This window comes from Trichosurus vulpecula, chromosome 7 (assembly GCF_011100635.1).
Source record: "Trichosurus vulpecula isolate mTriVul1 chromosome 7, mTriVul1.pri, whole genome shotgun sequence".
NCBI classification, from domain to species: Eukaryota; Metazoa; Chordata; class Mammalia; order Diprotodontia; family Phalangeridae; genus Trichosurus; species Trichosurus vulpecula.
Window position 1 is genome coordinate 60,560,129 of NC_050579.1, and position 19,343 is coordinate 60,579,471.

The 19,343-nt window shown below is 50.3% G+C and overlaps 1 protein-coding gene across 1 annotated transcript; it reads left to right on the top strand.

Moving 5' to 3' along the window:
- The first annotated feature begins 1,200 nt into the window (after positions 1–1,200).
- On the top strand, positions 1,201–17,535 carry ALX3 (ALX homeobox 3). Its single transcript, XM_036769229.1, has 4 exons — positions 1,201–1,456; positions 8,845–9,161; positions 12,084–12,212; positions 17,227–17,535. Exons 1-4 carry the CDS (start codon positions 1,201–1,203, stop codon positions 17,533–17,535), a joined length of 1,011 nt encoding a protein of 336 aa, XP_036625124.1.
- The last annotated feature ends 1,808 nt before the right edge of the window (positions 17,536–19,343 follow it).

Below are 19,343 nucleotides of genomic sequence, written 5' to 3' on the forward strand. Positions count from 1 at the left end.
AGAACCGAAACCACTGTCTGACTCTTCCACTTAATTCTTTTGCTTAAGGCTTTGTTAGATCACATTTACCCTTAACATTATTCCAAAAACAGAGGGAGATGCCTGGTGTTGTCGGACAGGTCTCAACATTTTGCAAGGGCCTTTTCTTCAGGGATAGGGAAGCGTTCCAGACTTTGTGGGCCCCGTGGTGAGTGGCCTTGCTCCCCTAGCAAAGAAATTGCTGAGCTTGCCCTCTCCACCTGTTCCAAGGTAAGTAGGAAAAATTGGGATTCTCTGAACCCCAATTCAATGCTCTTTCCACAGCCCCAGCTACCATCATTACAATCCATATGTAGTCCGGAAGAGGAGGTATTCCCAGAATACCCTCAGCTCTTCTTCCACAGGGAAGCAGAGGAGACCTTTGGGCTAGACTGCAGATGCTGCTGTAGTATGAGGCTTGGGAGCTGCCTCCGTTAGCTGACCCCATCAGCGATTCAGAGTGCTGAGGTCCCGTCTTGACCTTGCACAGCATCGCTCACTTGCCTAGGGTTCTATGTGTTTGTGGCGGTGAGGAACTGACTGTACTCTTCTGCTTTACAGTGTCTGGTCTCCTAGTGTCCCTTAGACCCCAAGGCCAAGCTCTTCGGGAGGACGCGGCTTGTAGCAAGCCAGTAAGCAAAGTTCTTCCGTGGTGTCCAGGGCTAGGACTGGAAGGCTGTCCTGCCACGGGTGCTGGCCAGGCAGAGACTGGGGGCGGGGATGGGGCAGAGGCAAAAAAAGACCTCTCCCGGACCAAGCACACACTTTATACCTCCCGTAATCAGCTCCTCACCCCACCTAGGACCTGGGTAAGGGTCGTTCGGTCCTTCCCACACTCCGCCCACAAGCTGCGCTCACCTCGGAAAACTGGGAGCAGGGTGGCTAGAGAAGGATGTATCCGGCCTCCGAGGGGTTAATTCCCGCGCGGGGCACCGCCGCACGTGACGTGGATAGTTAGTGGATTAAGTCAGGAGGAACACTACCCCCCTTCCCCTCCGCCCCCCGCCCCCCGCGGCGCGCGCCGCTCTCGGGGGCTCCGGGGCCCAGTTCCCAGGTCCCTCCCCCCTTGGCGCGCACATCCCGCTAGGGCAGCGCGAGCCCCAGAGCCGGCCGGCCCGGCAGCCCGTCCCACGAAAGTGCATAGGCTCCTCGGCCCCAGGCCCGGGCCCCCAGGAGGCCTGCATGGAGCCCGAGCGCTGCCTGCCTTACGGCGCGGGTCCCGGTGCTTACCCAGCGGCGGCCGACAAGCCCCCGGGACCACCGCCTCATTTGCACCCAGCTCCGCTCCCCGGGCCCCGGATTGCTCGCTACGCGACGGCCTGCGGAACCCTGGAGCCCTATTCCCCGGAGGCGGCCAAGCCCCCTGCCAAGTACCTGCAGGAACCCGGGCCTGGGCCGACCCTTAACGGCAGGCGCTTTTACGAGGCCCCCGCGGAAGGTAATGCGAATGGGAGGCTACGGTCGGGCAGGGGACAGACCGAGACTAACTCGGGAACGGCGAACTAAGTTCGGCCGACTTTCGGGGCACCGAGGAAGCTAGGGACCCGGGGGTCTCTCTCTCCGCACGTCTCCGGGTCCCTCCCTTACTTTTCTCTCTTTCCTCAACCCTGGAAAGCCCACAGTTTCTCCCTGTTCAGGTTCCGATTCAGAGCAATCCGAAGGGATTTGTTCCCATCCCCTCGCCCTCAGCAGCCGTCGGAACCTGGGTCCAGGAAAGCCCGGCCAGGGAACTGAAATCTGCTGCCACGGGTCTGGAGGGGAACTTTGAGGACGAAGAGTGGGAGATTCTGGTGGGGCTGCCGCCGAAAGCCACCCGAGGGGATGGTTGTGGTCGGCCGATTGAGTGAGACAAACTAGATTGGGGAGAGCGGCGTGTGAGCCGCCCAGGATCTCCGGATTTGGCTGGTCCTGACCATTCCAAACCAGCCCAGCCCCGTGCGAGATGACCCGGACCGAAGGGAGCAAGTCTTTTGTGTCTGGGCCCCTCCAGCTCCAGCTTTCCCCCACAAGCCTTCTCTCAGCTGGGGCGCGGGCCAGTCCTCAGGTCCCTTCTCCACTCTGCCTTAATTTCGTTGCCCCAGGCCAGCATCCGAAGGGCCTGGCTCTCTAGACAAGCAGCGACGTGGACTTGGCTCCTAGGGGAAATTACCCAGTCGGTCATTCGGTTATTCTCGCCCTTAACATTGTTTTTTTTTTTTTTTTAATTTACTGTTCAAACACTGGCTCACCAAGGTTAGAGTTACTGTCTTGCTGTTTCTGCTTTCAGTTCTATCTAGGTCCATGGCTCGGGCTTTCCTAATTGGATAGAGGGATCCCAGTTCCTCCTCGGGATATGACCAGGGCCTGGGTTCTCGAGTTGCTTCTCGGTTAGCCGCTAGTCCTTTCCCTGAAACTTGACTGTTTCTTGCCGCCGGGGAGGCTCAAGGGGTTCTTATCACAGGAAAGCAGAGCGCGGCACAGAGCAGCCAAACACCAGCCGGTGTCTCTGGAGCCAGAGCTTCCAGCTCTGTGACCTCTGGGCCCAGGGAAATCTGACCCAAAAAACCCTTTGGCTGAGTCATGAGCGCCGGGGAGGCCCTGGCCTTCATTGTACTCGCGTTTGGCTCCCATCTGCACATTAGATCTCCGGACACCCTCTTGGATAACTCCTGTCTGTCTTTTACTCTTTGCTGAAGGCGTCAACGAGGCCTGGATCTCCAAACTGCCTGCTGCCAACCGTAAGAGAGGAGATGGCCCTCGGAGAGCGTCCTCCTCCTCTAGAACCCGTGGCCCAACCAGTGTGAGCTGCCAAAGAGACTCGAGCTAGCTCCCAGGCAGACAGAGGTCCCCAGCCGACCGGCCATCCAAACCAAGAAACCCCCTCGCTTTGGTCTTTGCTTCTTTTCCCCATCCTAGGCTGGGCGCGAGAGAAGAAAGGGGCTGGGGGGTCAACTGTAGGAAATGATTGACTCCTCGGTCCTTCATGTCTGCGTTCTTTGAAAGTGGCTCTCCTGATAAAAACCACAGTTGGGACTTAATGAGAAGCAGTTGGCCTGGCTCCTCAGATCCCCGCGCAGACTGAGGGGCCCGCCTGCTTTGTAAACAGTAGAGGTGGAACAGGTACAGCGGCCCGCACCGGGGTGGTAAAACCCGGCTTGGTACAGCAAAGGGGGGGGGGGGAGGGCGGAGGACCCAAGAATTCCCCTCTCCCAGCTTTCCACCTTTCACTATCCTCAATAGGGCTGTCTGCTTGGCTTCCAGGTCCCCCTCACTGCAGTGCTGCGGCCTGGGGAGCCCCTCCGCTGTATGTGGTTAATACATGGCCAATGAAGGGCCAAGGAAACGAGGGAACAATGCTGCGGCCACGGGCAGCACCTGAGCATCATAAAGCCTTGAGCTTCAGGAACCATAGGAAAAGCGGGGGAAGAACCCGTAGAAAAACAACGTCAAACAGTGAGGATGGGAGGAGATTGGGAGAGTTTACGAAAAAACGAAAATTAAAGCAAGCAAAAGAAAGATAGCAGAAACGCAGTGAGTGCCGAGAATGTAGGCAGAAGAAATTTCTTTAAAGGAAGACATGAAAGAAGGAAGAGAAAATGAAAGGAAAGCAAAAGAGAAAAGAAAATTAAAAGAAAACAGCTGGAACGGAAGAAAAAGTAACAAAGCGGAAGAGGAAAGAAAAAAGAAACAAGAGAAAGAACGAAAGAAACGGGAAGAAGAGAGGAGGAGATAAGTAGAGAACGAAAGAAAGATGAAAAAAGAGGGTGCGTGGAGATGGAAGGAAAAGAAGAACGAAAAGAAGAAAGAAAAAAGAATCAGGAAAGAAAACAGCGGGGCGGCCTTAACGCTTAAGGAAGAGAGCAAGAAAGCAATACTTCGAAGAAAGATGGAAAAAAGAAGGCTCGAAAAGGGTAAATAATGGGGAAGCCGTGGATGGCCTCGGACAGTCCCGAGACGCCGCCGAAGCGGGGGCCTTTTCCAAGGCCGAGAAGATCTGACCTCCCGGCGGTTTGGATGTAGACCCGCAGGAGCAGAGAGGGAGCCGAAGGGCCAGTCCCTAGTTCCGATGCTCGGTGGACAGCCCGAGACTTAGGCGGCGACCGTTTTGGAGTCCCAGTCCAGTTGCCGGGTGGAAGGAGATGGGGAAAGCCACCTCATTTCCCGAGCCTTTTAATAATGGGCTCGAAATATTTCCAGTTCAGACCAGTAAATGTGCAGCTGCTCCCCATCTGGCCCGATTGGTGTCTTTACAAATCGGGTTAATTTCTCCAGAAAAATGCCTCGGCTCCACTCTGCCTCCGCCCGCGCCCGCGGCCGCTTCTTCCTGCTTCTCCTATTCCCGGGTGGGTTTTCTCCTTCCTTTTCTTCTCCTCTCTGGTATGGCTCCGGGTCCTACTTCTGGCTCTCCTTCCCTCCTCACGGTCTCGGATCCTCCGTCTGGAGGAAGACAGAGAACTTTGGCTTCTTTGTGGGATTAGTTTGGAGCCGGGTTAGGGACCTTTACATCCCTTCTGCGGCCCGGCCCGCCAAAACACCGTGGACTGGATTTAGAACTCGGGGCCCAGGGCCTAGTTTTCGAGACTCGGGGCTGGAATCGAATCCAAAGCTGGAAGACGCATTCCCGACCAAACAAGACTAGTCAGTAAACATTCGGTTTGTTCTTGTTCTCAGCCCGGGCCTCGGCCCCCCGCGGGTTGTTAAAAGGCTGGCCCAACTCTGGGGACTAGAGTCATCCCTGAGAGCAAGGAGCACGGGCCTCCCACTAAAATAAGAGTTTCTAACTTTTTCTTTGTCGTAGACCACCCATCCCCCTCTCAGAATATCATTTTAAAATAATTTAAGGAAATGCTAAATTCTACTTTAGAGATTAGTGAAAATAAAGATGTATTTTTTTTCTCCATCCAAGTTGGTGGAACCCCTGAAATCTGTCCACCTACACTGCTCTATGAAGACCTCGATTCGGTTTTCCTAAGTCGTTCGGCCCCCACCGAACACCTTCCCTTCCAGCTCGCTCTTACCAGCCCGGAGCCCAGGCCCAGGCCAGCTCCTCCAAGCGCTCCTGCACCCTCCTCTTCCGAAACCCGCAAGATCGTGGCGTTCCATTGGGGTTGGACGAAAAGGGGTTTGCTGGGCAGAGGAGGAGGTGAGCAAAGCCGCCGAGAAGAGAGAGAGTTCTCTCGGCCGGTGTAGCACAAGGCGTTGGGGGTGGGGTGGGGTGCGGCAGTGAAGAAGAGAGAGAGAGATGTGCGGGCCCCTACGAGAGATTAAAGACAGACAGACCTCACAGTCCCAGAAATGTGTCTTTCTTTCCCAAACCTGCTCCACGGGCCACCACCGTCCCCAGGACACGTTCACACCCGTACCCTCTTCTCACAGCTCACATCCCGCGTGCGATGTTCGCTGTCCTTCCTGAGCACCCAGTCCAGAGCCAGTTCTGAACTCAATATCCTGTCGGGGCTCCCCTCCAGCCCTACGCTCCAGGAGCACATCCCATCTGGCTTCCCCAACAGACCTACGCTGACTCTTATGTTCGGCTCCCCAGTCCTAGTCTGAGCGCCTCTCTCTACCAATCCTGCACTCCGTATTCCCCTCCACACCGTGCAGGACGTGCTCACACTTCTCCTCCGGGCCGCTTTTTCCCTTTCCCGATCTCTTCTAGTTCCTTTCCGCGTGCTCTCTAGGTTAGTACGGGTTTGGAAGCTTGCAGCTAGTACAGAAGGTAGAAGGAAAGAGACCCACCAGAGTCAAAGAATCATAGGTCTGCATGAGACCTCATAGGTAATCTAATTAACCGGTACCTGACACACAAGCATCCTCTGCATCCTACCGGCAAGTGGCCACCCAGCTTTTGCTTCAACACCTCCAGTGAGAGGGGGCCCGCTATCTCTCCTAAGAAATTCATTCCATATTTCGAATCGAGTTCCTCGTTAAGACTTTCACCCCCTTACATCAAGGCTATATTTACGGCTTTGCAACATCCACCTTCGGAACCGCGCTCACCAGCTGCTGAGCAGAAAGGGAAATGTGTTAAAGTGGCTTCTGTAAAGAGAGACAGGTCTGGAGCTGATGTTATGGGAAAACCGACGCACAAAGGGAGGGTGAAGAGATTAACCTTCAGGTGGAACACAGCAGAGTTGTAGGGTGGGTACGGTACAGATTTCAGATATTGTGGCTATGCCTGCGTCACCCCAAGGGTTTCTTCATGTCCCCACCGTCCCCCCTCCTCCCCCACCTTTTGATGTTCGCGTACTTTCCATTTCCACTATAAGGTATAAAGTTGTCTACTTTTTTTTCCTAATGCATGGACTTGCATTAATCTTAATCCTAATCTTTTACATGCTCTGTCGTTTCTTGCTTTCTTAGGCACCTTTTTTTCTCTCACTCTAGCCCTTTACATCAGGTTTCTTTTGTCTCTACCCCTCACCGGCTGCTCCCAGAGAGACGTTTCCTTGGGTGCCCCGCATTACCAGAGGAAAACCCTTGAAAATTGCTACCCTGAGCCCTGCTTTCTTCCCACACCCTTCTGGAGGAGCTGAGAGGGGGTCCCAGAAATGACTCTACCTTCTCCTTTTTCAAAATTCTAATTTTCATCAAGACTAGCTGGGGGAGTAGGAGGGGATGCAGCGGGTCTATAGCTTTGCTGTCTGATCCTACCTAGGACGCTAAAGTGAGCTGTGTTGTATTTGAGCCTTCCCACAGTGGAATTCCACAAAGTCCAAAGGAGGACATAATGGGTGGAAAATGAGGGGTGGAGGAAGGGAGGTGGAGGTTTGGTCTCTTGAGAAGGGCTTATAGAAAAGCTAAGCACCTGAGGCAGCAACAACCTGGGGTGGACAAAGCATCATCCTGGGGACTACTATTTCAAGGTCAAATACCCTTTCTTTCCCCAACCTTCCCCCTCCCCCCACCGTGAAGTACATTTCACAATGTTGCAGACTTTCCCTAAGCTGAATCCTTGGTTTCCTCCAGGATCCATCTGGAGCTGGAGGCTCTAATAGATCTCCAAAACAGACTCCTTGAACCAGAGTCCCTATCCTCCCACTAAGCCCTATTTCTCAAGCGGCTCTCCAAACAATGGTGTCTGCATGTTTTTGCCAGGAACTGAAGATGTATTTCCAAACCATTATCCTGCACATATTCCTTGGTTGTTAATGAAGTTCTTATGCCTGGGAAATTTTGTTGTCCTGCTGATCAAGACCTCCCCAAAGTAGGCTTCAACGACTGCCCCTAGGTATCAGACCTCTAGACTGAGATTTGGTGCCCTCCGGCCACTGCTGCTCCCTCTTATCTTCCCCATTCTCCCCCCCCCCAAAAAAATCACACTATACAAGCCAGTCTCCAGTTCACCAGGCAGATTCCTGCTTGCCCCTAAGAAAGGTTTTGCCTGCTAATATTAAGAAAAATATGTCCCAGTTTGTCTATGTCTTCCATTTGGGAAGGGGGCACAAGAAAATAGGAAATGGAAAATCTGGTAATTCTGCCTAGAGCCTTCCCTAGCTTCCCTAGCCTGAAGCAGGCCATGTGATCTCGTCACCAGAATTCCCAGGAAACTGCCTCTCTCCACTGGACCTCAGAGGGGGGTGAGGGTGGGCCCAAGCTGGGAATGGGGCCAGTGACAGGGAAGGGGGATGTGAGTGTAAGAGAGTGGCACATTATTCCTATAGCTCTCTTGGGACAGCCAAGAGAGGAATTTTGGGAGGCTCTTCTGGGGGTCTGTTGTCCATAGGAGTGAGTGGAGGAGATAGCTGTGACCTATCTTTCATCATTCTCAGGACATGGTGGGTCTCCACAAGTGCTTCCTGAGAGAGAGAGTTAACATTTCAGAGTGGAGTTGCTGGGAACAGTTCCCAGTCCGAAAATGGATTACCCCTTGCTCATTAATTTTTGGGTTGTGGGGGAGAGGCTGGACCAGCTAAGGAAGGAGACAAGAGCAAGAAAGAAATGGGATTGGAAAGGGAAGAGATTTTGCCATCATTCCTCAATTTGTCCCCAACTGTTCTCCTTTTGTGTTCCATTTATGCCCTTCCTGTATGTAGGTCTCGTCATGACCTCCAACACTTCCTGTATACTCTTGACTTCCTTTCTATGATGTGCCATCAGGAGATCTGGAGTCATTTGGAGACAGACCCTGCAGGGCCTGGAATCCTCTTCACTGGCTCTTTTCCTCAGAGGCCCCCATTTCTGTAGAGCTGGATTGCATTGAAGAGAACCTCAGTTTTTAATTTCGTCAGCAAGGTCAAGATCCAAGGGTGGGGATAGGGAGAGATAAACTCTTGAAAACCTCACCCCTTGAGGCAGAATCTTCTGGTTTAGCTTGAGACTTGGGTTAATTCTGAGAGTTTAGGGCTCTGAGTTTGTCCCTGGGGTTTTTTGGCATACCTGGTCATAGTGAGGAATGGGTGTCAGGGCAGGGGAAATAAGATTGCTTGAAATCAGGATTTGGCTTCTAGCCAAAGCAGGGGTAGGGAGGGTAGAGGGGATTCATCAACAAACCCTTTTGCTTACCAACCTCCAGCCCAGGGTGGCCATTCCCAGACATAAGCATCAGGCCTGGCACCCTGTGAGAGACATCCATATGGAACATTTCCCTGAGGCACATCTCAGTGCCTTCCCCTGGACTTCCAGATCCTTTAGGACCTGCTCCCTGTTCTGTTTTACTCTTGCCTAGACCACAGAGCACATGCTCCCCCAGGGCCCCCTCCACAGGCAGCCCTCCAGAATGCCAGGCGCCTACTGAGGAGGGAGGGGGAGGTGGAGCCAGGAGACGTCAATATCCCCCCCTCCCCATTCCACCCACAAAACCCCAGAGTCCCCTTTCCATCCCTCCCTTTGTGTTTTCCATTACAGCGGAAGAAAAGGTCTCCAAAGTCACCAGCTTCCCCCCACTGCCTCTAGACTGTCCAGGAGGCCCCTTGGAGGGACCCCCAGAGCTGAGAGGATCCCCAGTACCCTGCCTGGCCAGGCTCCGGGGACCCCTGAGTCCCCAACTCACTGACTCAATGGAACTGCCCAAGAGCAAAAACAAGAAACGGAGGAACCGGACTACGTTCAGCACCTTCCAGCTGGAAGAGCTGGAGAAGGTTTTCCAGAAGACCCATTACCCTGATGTGTATGCAAGAGAACAGCTGGCCCTTAGAACCGACCTGACTGAGGCCCGGGTACAGGTGAGGGGGCTCCCTGGAGGCTCAAGTCACTTCCCACTTGGAATCCCTTATCTTTACAGAGCAGGAGATGGGAGACACAGAGGGATGGACATCGAGGGTGGGCCAAAGAGAGACCACACAGGTATGGGTGACATCTCTGGGACATGGCCATCAAAGAAACTCTTCTAGGGAATATCTGTGACTGAGAAACTTGGCTGTTTGGTGGGACAAAAGAAAGGGAGAGTAAGAGGGGTTCGTGTCCCACCTGAGAAGTAGTTGCATGGAATAGTAGGGTCGTCAGAGACAGGAGGATCTTACACTGTCACTTGTGTTGGTTTCTTGACTTTTGCAAAGACCCAAGCATAAGTCTGGCCGATCTGTTCTCCCATTCCTGGGGACTCAACCCTCAGTATTTGGTCTAGTTTCTTGGATAGGGCTCTGGGAGAGACTAAAAATCTTTTGCCCAAGATCTGGGAGAGGGGAGGAGTTAGAGAGTGGAGGACACTAGAGCCTGGGACTATGGGAATGAATAAGGCAAAGTTACACCTTGCTCATGAGGAAGCTTTCACCTAGGTTTCCCCAAGCACCCACAAAATAGGACTAGGATCAGAGTGACCAGAGAACCTTTTCTGAATTAAGAAGCGACAACCCCACCGAGACAATTGAGCAAAGCAAAGCCCATATTTGCCACAAACCCACTGCCAGGCTGAGGGCTGGGAGTGGGGGGAGGAAGGAAGAGAGAGAGACACAGAGATAGAGACAGAGACAGAACAGAGAGAGTCCCTGACTGGGAGACTGCTTTGAAGACAGGGATGAGAAGATGCTCTGAGGGAAGAGAGGCTGCTTCCAGACAGGGAAAGCAGAAGCTAGAGGAGGTGGCTCGAACTATCTGTGAATCCTTGGTTCCCCCTGGAAGAGCAGTGAATAGCAATGGGACCCAGAGAAGAGGGAGGGGGACAACTCAGTCGGAGCCTCTGGGCTGCTGTGCTCTACAGGTGCCCATGCCAAGGAGCCCTGGCACATCCTATTGTCCCAATCCCTCCCAAAAGCCAGTCCTTACATTATGGGCCAGCAAAGAGCCAAATCCATAAGGCAGGACCCCCAGTGTCCCATAGCCCTAGGTAGGAGAAAACTAGAGATAAAAACAACTTCAGAAACCTGGAGCCCTGGGGAGCTCTCAGCTGGTATCCAAATACATGGACACAAAACAACTATTTTTTCCTGTTCTAGACATGAGGAGACAGATGGAGACATTCCTTTCCCCCACCCCCACACCCATTCCTCCTCCTCAGACTCTCAAATAGGATGATAGATTCAGAGCTGTAAGGAACCATGGAGAACATCTACTCCAGGCACCTTGTTTTGCAGACAAGGAGACTGAGGTCCAGGGAAGTTCAGTAATTGGACCAAAGTCATAGAGGTGGCAAGCATCAGAGGCAGGATTTGAATCTGAGTCCCCTGCCTCCAGATCTAGTGCCCTTTCCACTGTCTTGGGGTGATACTCACTAGGGTTTCCCAGCTCTCTGGGGCTAACTGGGAATCTTTCAGTAATAATATTAGCTAAAATTTATAGAGTAGTTTAAGGTAGATGCTATTATCATCCCCATTTTACAGATAAAGTAATTGAGGCTGAGGGAGGTCAACTTACTTCAGAGGATCACTCAGTTAATAAGGAACTGGAGAATGATTTGAATTTAGGTCTTCCAGACTCCCGAGTCCGGTGCTCCATCCATTGCACAACCTAGCAGACAGACGATACATATTCCCTGATAGAGGTATTCTTGTCCTTGTTCAGTCCAACTCCAGCTCCATGGAGTTGAGTAATAAAAAACTACACACATACACACACAAGTGATTGCCCCTGAGGTGGGGTTAGGTGATGGCGACAGGGCAGAGAACTAGTCTGTAAATCATTTCTCAGTAATGCTGCCAAGGCTGGGTTGGAGACCGGCAGGTGAGTATTGAGAAAGAAATGAATCTAGAGGAATGGGGGAGGTACTAGGAAATACCCTTGCTCCTGGGGATGTATTGGGTTCTCGGTCACCCTGGATGTCTGCTCCACATGTGACTCCCCAGGGTTGGGGCGCAGAGTAGTTGTTTCCTCACTCTCCAGCAACTGTTGGTGTTGTTGTTCAGTGGCATCTTACTCTTTGTGACCCTATTGGAGTTTTCTTGGCAATATACTGGAGCAGTTTTGCCATTTCCTTCTGCAGCTCATTTTACAGATGAGGAAACTGAGGCAAACAGGGTTAAGTGACTTGCCCAGGGTCACATAACTAGGAAGTGTCTGAGGCTGGATTTGAACTCAGGTCTTCCTGACTCCAGGCCCAGTGCTCTAACCACTGTGGCACCTAGCTGCACCTTAAGATGAGGGGGTTGGACTAAATGACCTCTGTGATCCCTTATTGTTCTATATCAATGATCTTTCCTGATCAGGGAGAAGGTATTCACAAAGTATTCAGCTACACAAATGTAACAGACATGTACATGGATGTACTAAGATACACATATATAGACATAGTCCCTCTAGATACACACACACACACACACACACACACACACACACACACACACACACACACAGACGTTAGCAATCTTCACACCAGAGGCCTGGAGAAACATCTAGAAGAATGAGTCAGGTCTGGAGGAGGCCAATAAAACCCTTCCTCTATCTTGGACCTCTCCCAGCTCCCATCCCCTCACTCATTAGGTTGTGAGTGGTTTGTAGATTTATTAGCCCCCGTAGTCCAATGCTGCATGAGGACACACCCACCTCCCACTCTGTTCTCTCAAGGTCCTTTTTCTGGCTGTTTACCCTCTGGGCTCTCCACCCTTCCTAGTTGGCTCTGTGACCCTGTGGAGCCCATATCCCCTTCCCAATTGGCTGCCTCACCAAAGGACCTCCCCATCTTTCCTCTCTTCTTCTCCTACCTCCCCACAAAGGTCTGGTTCCAGAACAGAAGAGCCAAATGGAGGAAACGGGAGAGATATGGGAAGATCCAGGAGGTGAGGAACCCCTTCACAGCCACCTATGATATATCAGTGCTGCCCAGGACAGACAGCTACCCCCAGGTAAGGTGAAGGACAGAGAGAGCCCCTGGGGACCCTGGGATATACTATAGCCCTGCCCCACTTCTCCCACCAAAACCCACCTCCCTCCATTGGGAGTTGGAGTCTTAGGGACCATATCTAAGATTTCAGTATTTCCATGGGTGTGTGTGTGTGTGTGTGTGTTTGAGAGTGCCAGAATGTCCCCTGTAATTAAGCATTAAGAAGAAAGAAGAGAAGGAAGAAGAAAAAGGAAAGAAGGGAAAAGGGAAAGTCAAGTGAAAGCCCCTCTGTCAACCAGAAAAAAATAATAATAATAGCAGAGCAGGGACAAGAAACCCTAGGCAAGATATTGACATTGACTCGTCCCTTGTTCACTACTGACCACTGGAGACTTTGAGCCTTCATCATAATATGTAGAGTTTGAATGGACACAAAATAATTAGTTACACTCCAGGGGTGGTGGGATTTCCCAGCATTGAAATAAGTGCATTTATAAGGGGTCATATCAGCCCACTGTGGGCTAGGCTCTAGGTGGCTGTCCAGCTCACCTGTGTTAGTCTCAGCTCTGGAGGAGATGAAATGTCGGGGCTTTTCTTCCTCCCCTGTGTTGGGTGGCTCCACCATCTGCTGGAAAAAAAGGATGGGCGAGTGTTCTCCAGACTGAGTAGCTTTTTTGATTGAAGGAAGTGGAAATGCTTAAAGTCTGAAGAAGAGAAGATCAGGGGTGGGGTAGGGGGAAAGGGACCGGGCACAATAGCTGCCTTCAGATATTTAGAAGGACTGTCTTGTGAAGAAGGGATTAGGCTTGCTCTACATGAGGGCAACCTGTGGAAGTTGGAGAGGCAGATATCAGGGTAAAACTTCCAGACGGAGCTATCCAAAAGTGGAATGAGCAGCTTAGGAGACAGCAGGTGGGTCCTCCGCCGTACCCTGCCCCCCTCCCCGACTCACTGGAGTTTTGCAGGAAGAGGCTGAGTGAACACTTGTCAGGTATGTGGTAGAAGGGAGTCTCTTTCCTTGTTGGATACATACAATGTTTTTACAGAAAAGGAAACTGAGTCTCAAAGAGATTAAGAAACTTGGCCATGGCCCTTTTCTACTCTGAGATTCTGCTGTTTTGATCATTCAATTCCAGCATTGCAAGTATTTCCCTCTGGTGCAGCCCCATCCCCCATCCCCCTTTCTCCGTTTCCATATTCAACAGAACACTGTGTTTTCCAGGCTAGATTTATATTGTGGTAGAGAACAATATGTGAATTAAGAAATAGTACACCAGGGTAAGGTCATACGTTGTGCATAAATATATATTTTTAAACAACCCCTTTCATTCCTAGGTTGAGGGACATTCAAGGTTCCTTAAGTAAGTTCTAGGGAATCATGACGTATCTCCAGCCTCCCATAACATTGGGAAGTGGGGGGAGGATGGTAGCAGAAGGTCTGTCTTTTGGCCCCTGAAAGAGACAGTGCCCTGAAATGCCCGCCCCCCAGCTGATTTAGAAGCCACAGAAAATTCATTCATTCACCAATCCCACTGTCCGCACCTGACTCCCAACCAGTCATTGTTGCTTCTCTCAGAATTCCTTCCCACAGTATCACCTGAAAGAATCAGTCAGAGGGACACAGAAGCTTTCAAATCAAATCGTTAAATAAAGGTCCCCAGGATAGTTCGACCCAACAACACAGAAGACACCCCAAAAGTTTATATAAAGACTTCCTCCCACGTCCCATTTTACAGAAATTCCTCTTCCTAACCCAGACGGGGCCAAGGCATTTTCAATCACTTTCATTGGAAAAATAAGAATAAATCCTCTCGGTTTTTTTAGAGCCTGGGAGTCCTCAGTCCTCCGTGCTTAGTCCATTGACAATCAGAGCCAAGGAGGCTCCTTCGACGAGAAGTCTTCTCTGATTTCCCTAGTTATTAGCACTCTGCCCTCCCCGCCACCCTCTCGATGATCTTGTATCTACCTAGTGGTTTTTCATGTTATATCCACCCCCACCCCTCCCGACACTTACGAAGCTCCTACCACATACCGAGCTCTAGGCAAAGCATTGGGGAAAACCCTCCCAACTCTTAGGGAGTTCGAATTCTAATGGCAGGGGGAGGCGGGAAGGGGGTGGCGAGTGCGGACGGAGACAACCTACAAAAAGCGATGTACATACGAGATATATCTGGTGTACCTAAGTTCAGAGGGATAGGTAGGAAAGATTTCTTTCAGAAGGTAGGATTTAAACTGTCTGGAAGCCAGGAAAACCTGGAGACAGAAGAGAGAAGGGATCCCCGGAGGAATGTTATCTCTTTGAGGTTAGAGACAGATTTGTATTTTTGTTTTTACCCCGTATCCCCTGTGCTTAGGCTGGTTGGTGCCTAGCCCTTAATAGGTGCTTAATAAATGTTTGTTGAACTGAATAATAAAGGAATGACTTGCCACACTCACCACACCTTCAGCCCGGCCCGGTCTAGACAAGTCAGGAGCTGGATGCTGACAATTATGTGACTCATAGCTTGCTTTAAATGCCTTACACACAACAGCATTGTGAGAATGGTGATGTTAACCCACTTACAGATGAAGAAACTGACGTTCAGGGGTGGGAGGGATGGATAATGCTGGCCCTTCTATCCCCTTCGACAGGTTCTTAAGCGACCCAGGGATCCAAGTGGCGGTCCTTTTTCCTCTCCTGCCTCCCCACCCCACTCCACCCCTAAACTCTATGAGGTCAGGGTGCAGGAGGAATACTGAAGAATTCATAAAGATCCCTACCTAGTCTGAGATCCAGCAAACTGCTTCCCCACAGTGTGTGCGCAGGAGCCCCCTCACGGGCTATCCCGCTTACATTATGTCCATCCTGGTCATGGCATAAGAAAAAAAAAAACACAGGAGTGGGAACAAGCCAAGTCACTGATAGCCTCTGAGCCTGTTTTCTTTGTCCCTGAAAGGAGTTGGGCTGAATGCTTTTAGGGTGTGAAGGAAAACACTAGAGAGCTGGTAGTGAGTGGCCAAGTGGATAGAGAGCCCTACCTCTCTGGGTTCCAATCCTGACTCAGATACATCAGATAATCAGATACAGGTGCCTTGTAGACCATACATATCCACAAATCTATACTCAGATATCAGTCACTGAACCACTCTCTGCCTCAGTGGTACAATGAGAATGTTGTTGCTGTTGAGTTGTTTTCAGTCATGTCCCACTCTTTATGACCCCCTTTGGGGTTTTCTTAGCAGACATACTGGAGTGGTTTGCCATTTTCCTTTTCCAGCTCATTTGACATATGAGGAAACTAAGGCAGACAGAGTGAAGTGACCTGCCCAGGGTCACACAGCTAGTAAGTGCCTGAAGCTGGATTTGAACTTAGGAAGATGAGTCAGCTCTATCCACCTCACTGCCACCCAGCTGTAATGGCACCTGTATCACTGAGTTGTTAGGCTCAGATGAGATAACACATGCAAAGGCCTTTGCAAGCCTTTAAGCCATTTATGTAAATAAATGCTAGCTATAATTATAATTATACTATTAGATGTGGGAACAACTTCCATTTCTTTCAGGCTTCCTGAAGGTAAATCAATTATTTTCTTGGGGAGGCTCAGAGTGAGAGGGTTCCCACCTGGGGGCAATTGGACATTGCCTTTTGTTTTTCTTCCAGGAAACTTGCATTAAAAAATTTTTTTTTGAGATTATTGAATAAGTTTATTTTTTCCCCAGTTACATGTAAAGACAATTTTAAATTCATTTTTAAAAAAGTTTTGAGTTCCAAATTTTCTCTCTCTCTTCTTTACCTCCCCCCTCCCTGAGATGGTAAGCAATTTATATAGGTTATACATGTTCAATCATGCAAAATCTATTGCTGTATTAGTCAGGACATTGCCCTTTGAAAGTGGTGAATGACTTGTTTTTGCTCTGATGCTGTTGTTAATAATAATAACATTTATAGGGTGCCTACTCTGTGCTAAGTACTTTATAATTATTATCTCATGTGATCCTCCAAGCAACTGTGGGAGGAGGGTGCTTTAATTATCTCCATTTACAGATGGGGAAACTGAGGCAAGTGTAAGTTAAGTGGCTTACCCAGGGTCACAATCTAGTAAGTATCTGAGGCCAGATTTGAATTTGGCCTTTCTTGACTCCAGGCCCAAACTCTATCCACTTTGTGACCCAGCTGCCTAAAAACCTCAGTATCCTAGTTAGAAGATGTCATGGGAGTATGATTTTTTTGTTGTGAGAGCTCCCTCCATGATTATAGATCATAACCCTCCTGTAACTTAAGAGATAAATCCTAGAGATTCGCCTGAGGCCAAGAGAGGCTAGGTTTTTCAATCCTACCACAAAATTGACTAGTGTCAGAGCCTGGGTTTGAGCTCAGGTCTTCCTAACTGCCAGGCTGGGACCTGTTCACTCTCCCCAGATGTCTTTCCCTTGTGTACAAAATGGTGTTGGTAAGATTTGTTTGAGTTACTCCATAGCGTTTTGGGGAGGAAGGGGTGGGGGGTGGGGGAGTTGACAGCTGCTTTGTAGACCATACAGCCCTGTGTCCATATGGGTTTCTATAATCGTTTCTCTTTGGGTGGGAGGGGGATCAGCAAGGGCCCAACCTTCAGATAGTCTGCCTGTCGCCCTGTCATCCCGAGGGTTTGGCAGACTTGCATAGTGGAAGGTGATGGGGAGAAGGCACTTTGAGAGCCAGGAGAGAGAGAGAGGGATGGCATCTGGCCGTGGACTCTACCACTAACTAGTGTGTGATCTCACTTTCTTCACTTGTAAAATGAAGAGCCTGGTCCAGATCATCTTGCAGGGCCATGTCAGAGATGCACGCCCTGGCCGGGGTTCTCCCTGAACATAGGTGGTGAGTGGTGAGTGGCAGAGAGGCCCTTAGCTGGGTTTGGAAAGACCTCAAAGACAGGGGGATGGCTATGTTTTTGTTTCTCTCCAGACCCTATCACACACTGTCTGATACTTAAAAGGATCGATGAATGCCTTAATATGTGCTAAATTCTTGGGTGCTGACTTGAAAAACTAATGCATTACCTACCTCTCATTTCAGCTGCAGAGCAACCTGTGGCCCAGTCCAGGGTCGGGGAGCCCGGGAGGCCCCTGTCTGATGTCCCCAGAGGGGATTCCCTCTCCATGCACATCACCCTACTCCCATTCCCACAGCAATGTGGCTGGTTTTATGGGCGTGCCCGCCTCTCCGGGACCTCCCCCGGGCATCTATTCCCTCCATGGATTCTCCCCAGCTCTGGGGGGCCACAGCTTTGAGACAGCCCCTGATGGTGACTACAAGTCTCCCAGCCTGGTCTCATTGAGGATGAAGCCCAAAGAGCCACCTACCCTCCTTAACTGGACCACGTGATCAGGCCACCCCAAGACTGGACTGCTCCCTCCTTGGACTGCCCTAAAGATTTTCCTCATCCAGATGCAGCCAATCCTTCATTTTAATCTAACCTCCCCCCACCTCCAACCCCCATATACAGGAGAGGGATAATTTCTGCCTCTATTAATTTCTAGACACCAGAGAGGGCACACCATCCACCCCTGGTCTGCTACTCCCTCACCCACCCTACCCCCCAGACAGAGAGGTCCATAGAGAGAACAACTGTGCCCACCCCAAGTCCAGCAGCAAACAGACTGGAGTTTCCTTCTTCCCTTCCTTCTTTCCTTCCTTTTCTTTCTTTCTTTCCTTTCTTCTTTCTTTCTTTCCTTCCGTCCTTCCTTCCTTCCTTCCTTCCTTCCTTCCTTCCTTCCTTCCTTTCTTTCTTTCTTTCATTCTTTCTTTCTTTCTTCCCTTCCTTCCTCCCTCCCTTCTTTCCTTTCCTTTTCTTCCTTCCTTCCTTCCTTCCTTCCTTCCTTCCTTCCTTCCTTCCTTTCTTCCTTCCTTCCTTCCTTCCTTCCTTTCTTTCTTCCTTCCTTACTTACTTCCTTCCTTACTTTCTTACTTTCTATCTTTCTTAATTTCTTTCTTTCTTTCTTTCTTTCTTTCTTCCTTCCTTCCTTCCTTCTTTCTTTCTTTCTTCCTTCCTTCCTTCCTTCCTTCTTTCTTTCCTTCCTTCTCTTTCTTCCTTCCTTCCTTTCTTTCTTTCTTCCTTCTTTCCTTTCCTTCTTTCTTCCTTCCTTCTTTTCTTTCTTTCTTTCTTCCTTTCTTTCTTTCTTCCTTCCTCCCTTCCTCCCCTCTCTCCTTCCTTCCTTTTTTTTGTTTTTTTTTTTTCCCTTTTTTCCCCTAGGTAGCTCCACAGAGAGGATAGGCATTTTCCATCCATCTGGGAATTTCAGCAGCTGCCTGGTCCTCTCACCCCTCTTTCTAAACTGCTCCCCATCCCCCTGGTTTGGGGGGAGATGCAGGAAACAATTGCTCTCCCTCCTCGAAGTTTTGCATCATTCAAACTGCAACCTCCCAGATGCAGGAAGTCCTGGCTCCAGGTAGGGGTGGGGCCCCAGGTGGATGAGGTGAGAGCTGGATTGGTGAAGGCTATAGAGCGTTAAGAATTTCCTCCATCAAAAATGAGGAACAAGAGAAAAGGGAGGAGCTGGTGGGCTCCAGCTTCGGGATGGCAGTAAGAGAAGAAGACACTAGGCAGCCAGGCTAGCACCACGGTCCATCTGACCATGCCAGTGACCATATCAATAATATTTTGATGCCCTTTACAGCTTCTTGAGTGCTTTCACATACCTCCTCCTGAGTGACCCTCAAACCCATAGTAAGCAGTAGTAAGGGTGCTAACAAGAGGAGACAGTGCTTGGCTCAAACAGGTGGACCTGCTCCATGTTTTCTGCTAGCAGTACAAGGCGTCAGGCTGGCAGGGACCATGGAGCTCCTTTAGTACAAGCTTTGATGTTACAGATGAGGAAGGAGGCCTAGAGAAGGTTAAATGACTTGCCCTTGGCCACCCAGGTAACAGGGACAAAGTTAAGATTGGAACCCAGGTCTTCTCTAGATCTTTTCATTATACCATTCTGTCAAGGATGGGCATAACCATTTTCCAACTTCAAAAGTTTTCTTATCCCCATTTCCAGTCAATAGCAGAAGGGTAAGGAGGAACCTGTCAAATGGGATGAGATGGGATAGGGATGGGGAGGCAGCTGACTCAATGGCATGATCTCCTAGTACAAATCCTTAGTCAAGAGAGTGGGAACCACAGCCTGAAAATCTTCAAGGAAGAGAAT

Excerpts from the sequence above, each read along its gene's own strand:
- ALX3 (XM_036769229.1), top strand. The coding sequence starts at position 1,201 with ATGGAGCCCGAGCGCTGCCTGCCTTACGGCGCGGGTCCCGGTGCTTAC. Across the intron at positions 1,457-8,844 it reads TTACGAGGCCCCCGCGGAAG|CGGAAGAAAAGGTCTCCAAA; the intron begins GTAATGCGAATG and ends TTTCCATTACAG. Across the intron at positions 12,213-17,226 it reads GGACAGACAGCTACCCCCAG|CTGCAGAGCAACCTGTGGCC; the intron begins GTAAGGTGAAGG and ends CTCTCATTTCAG.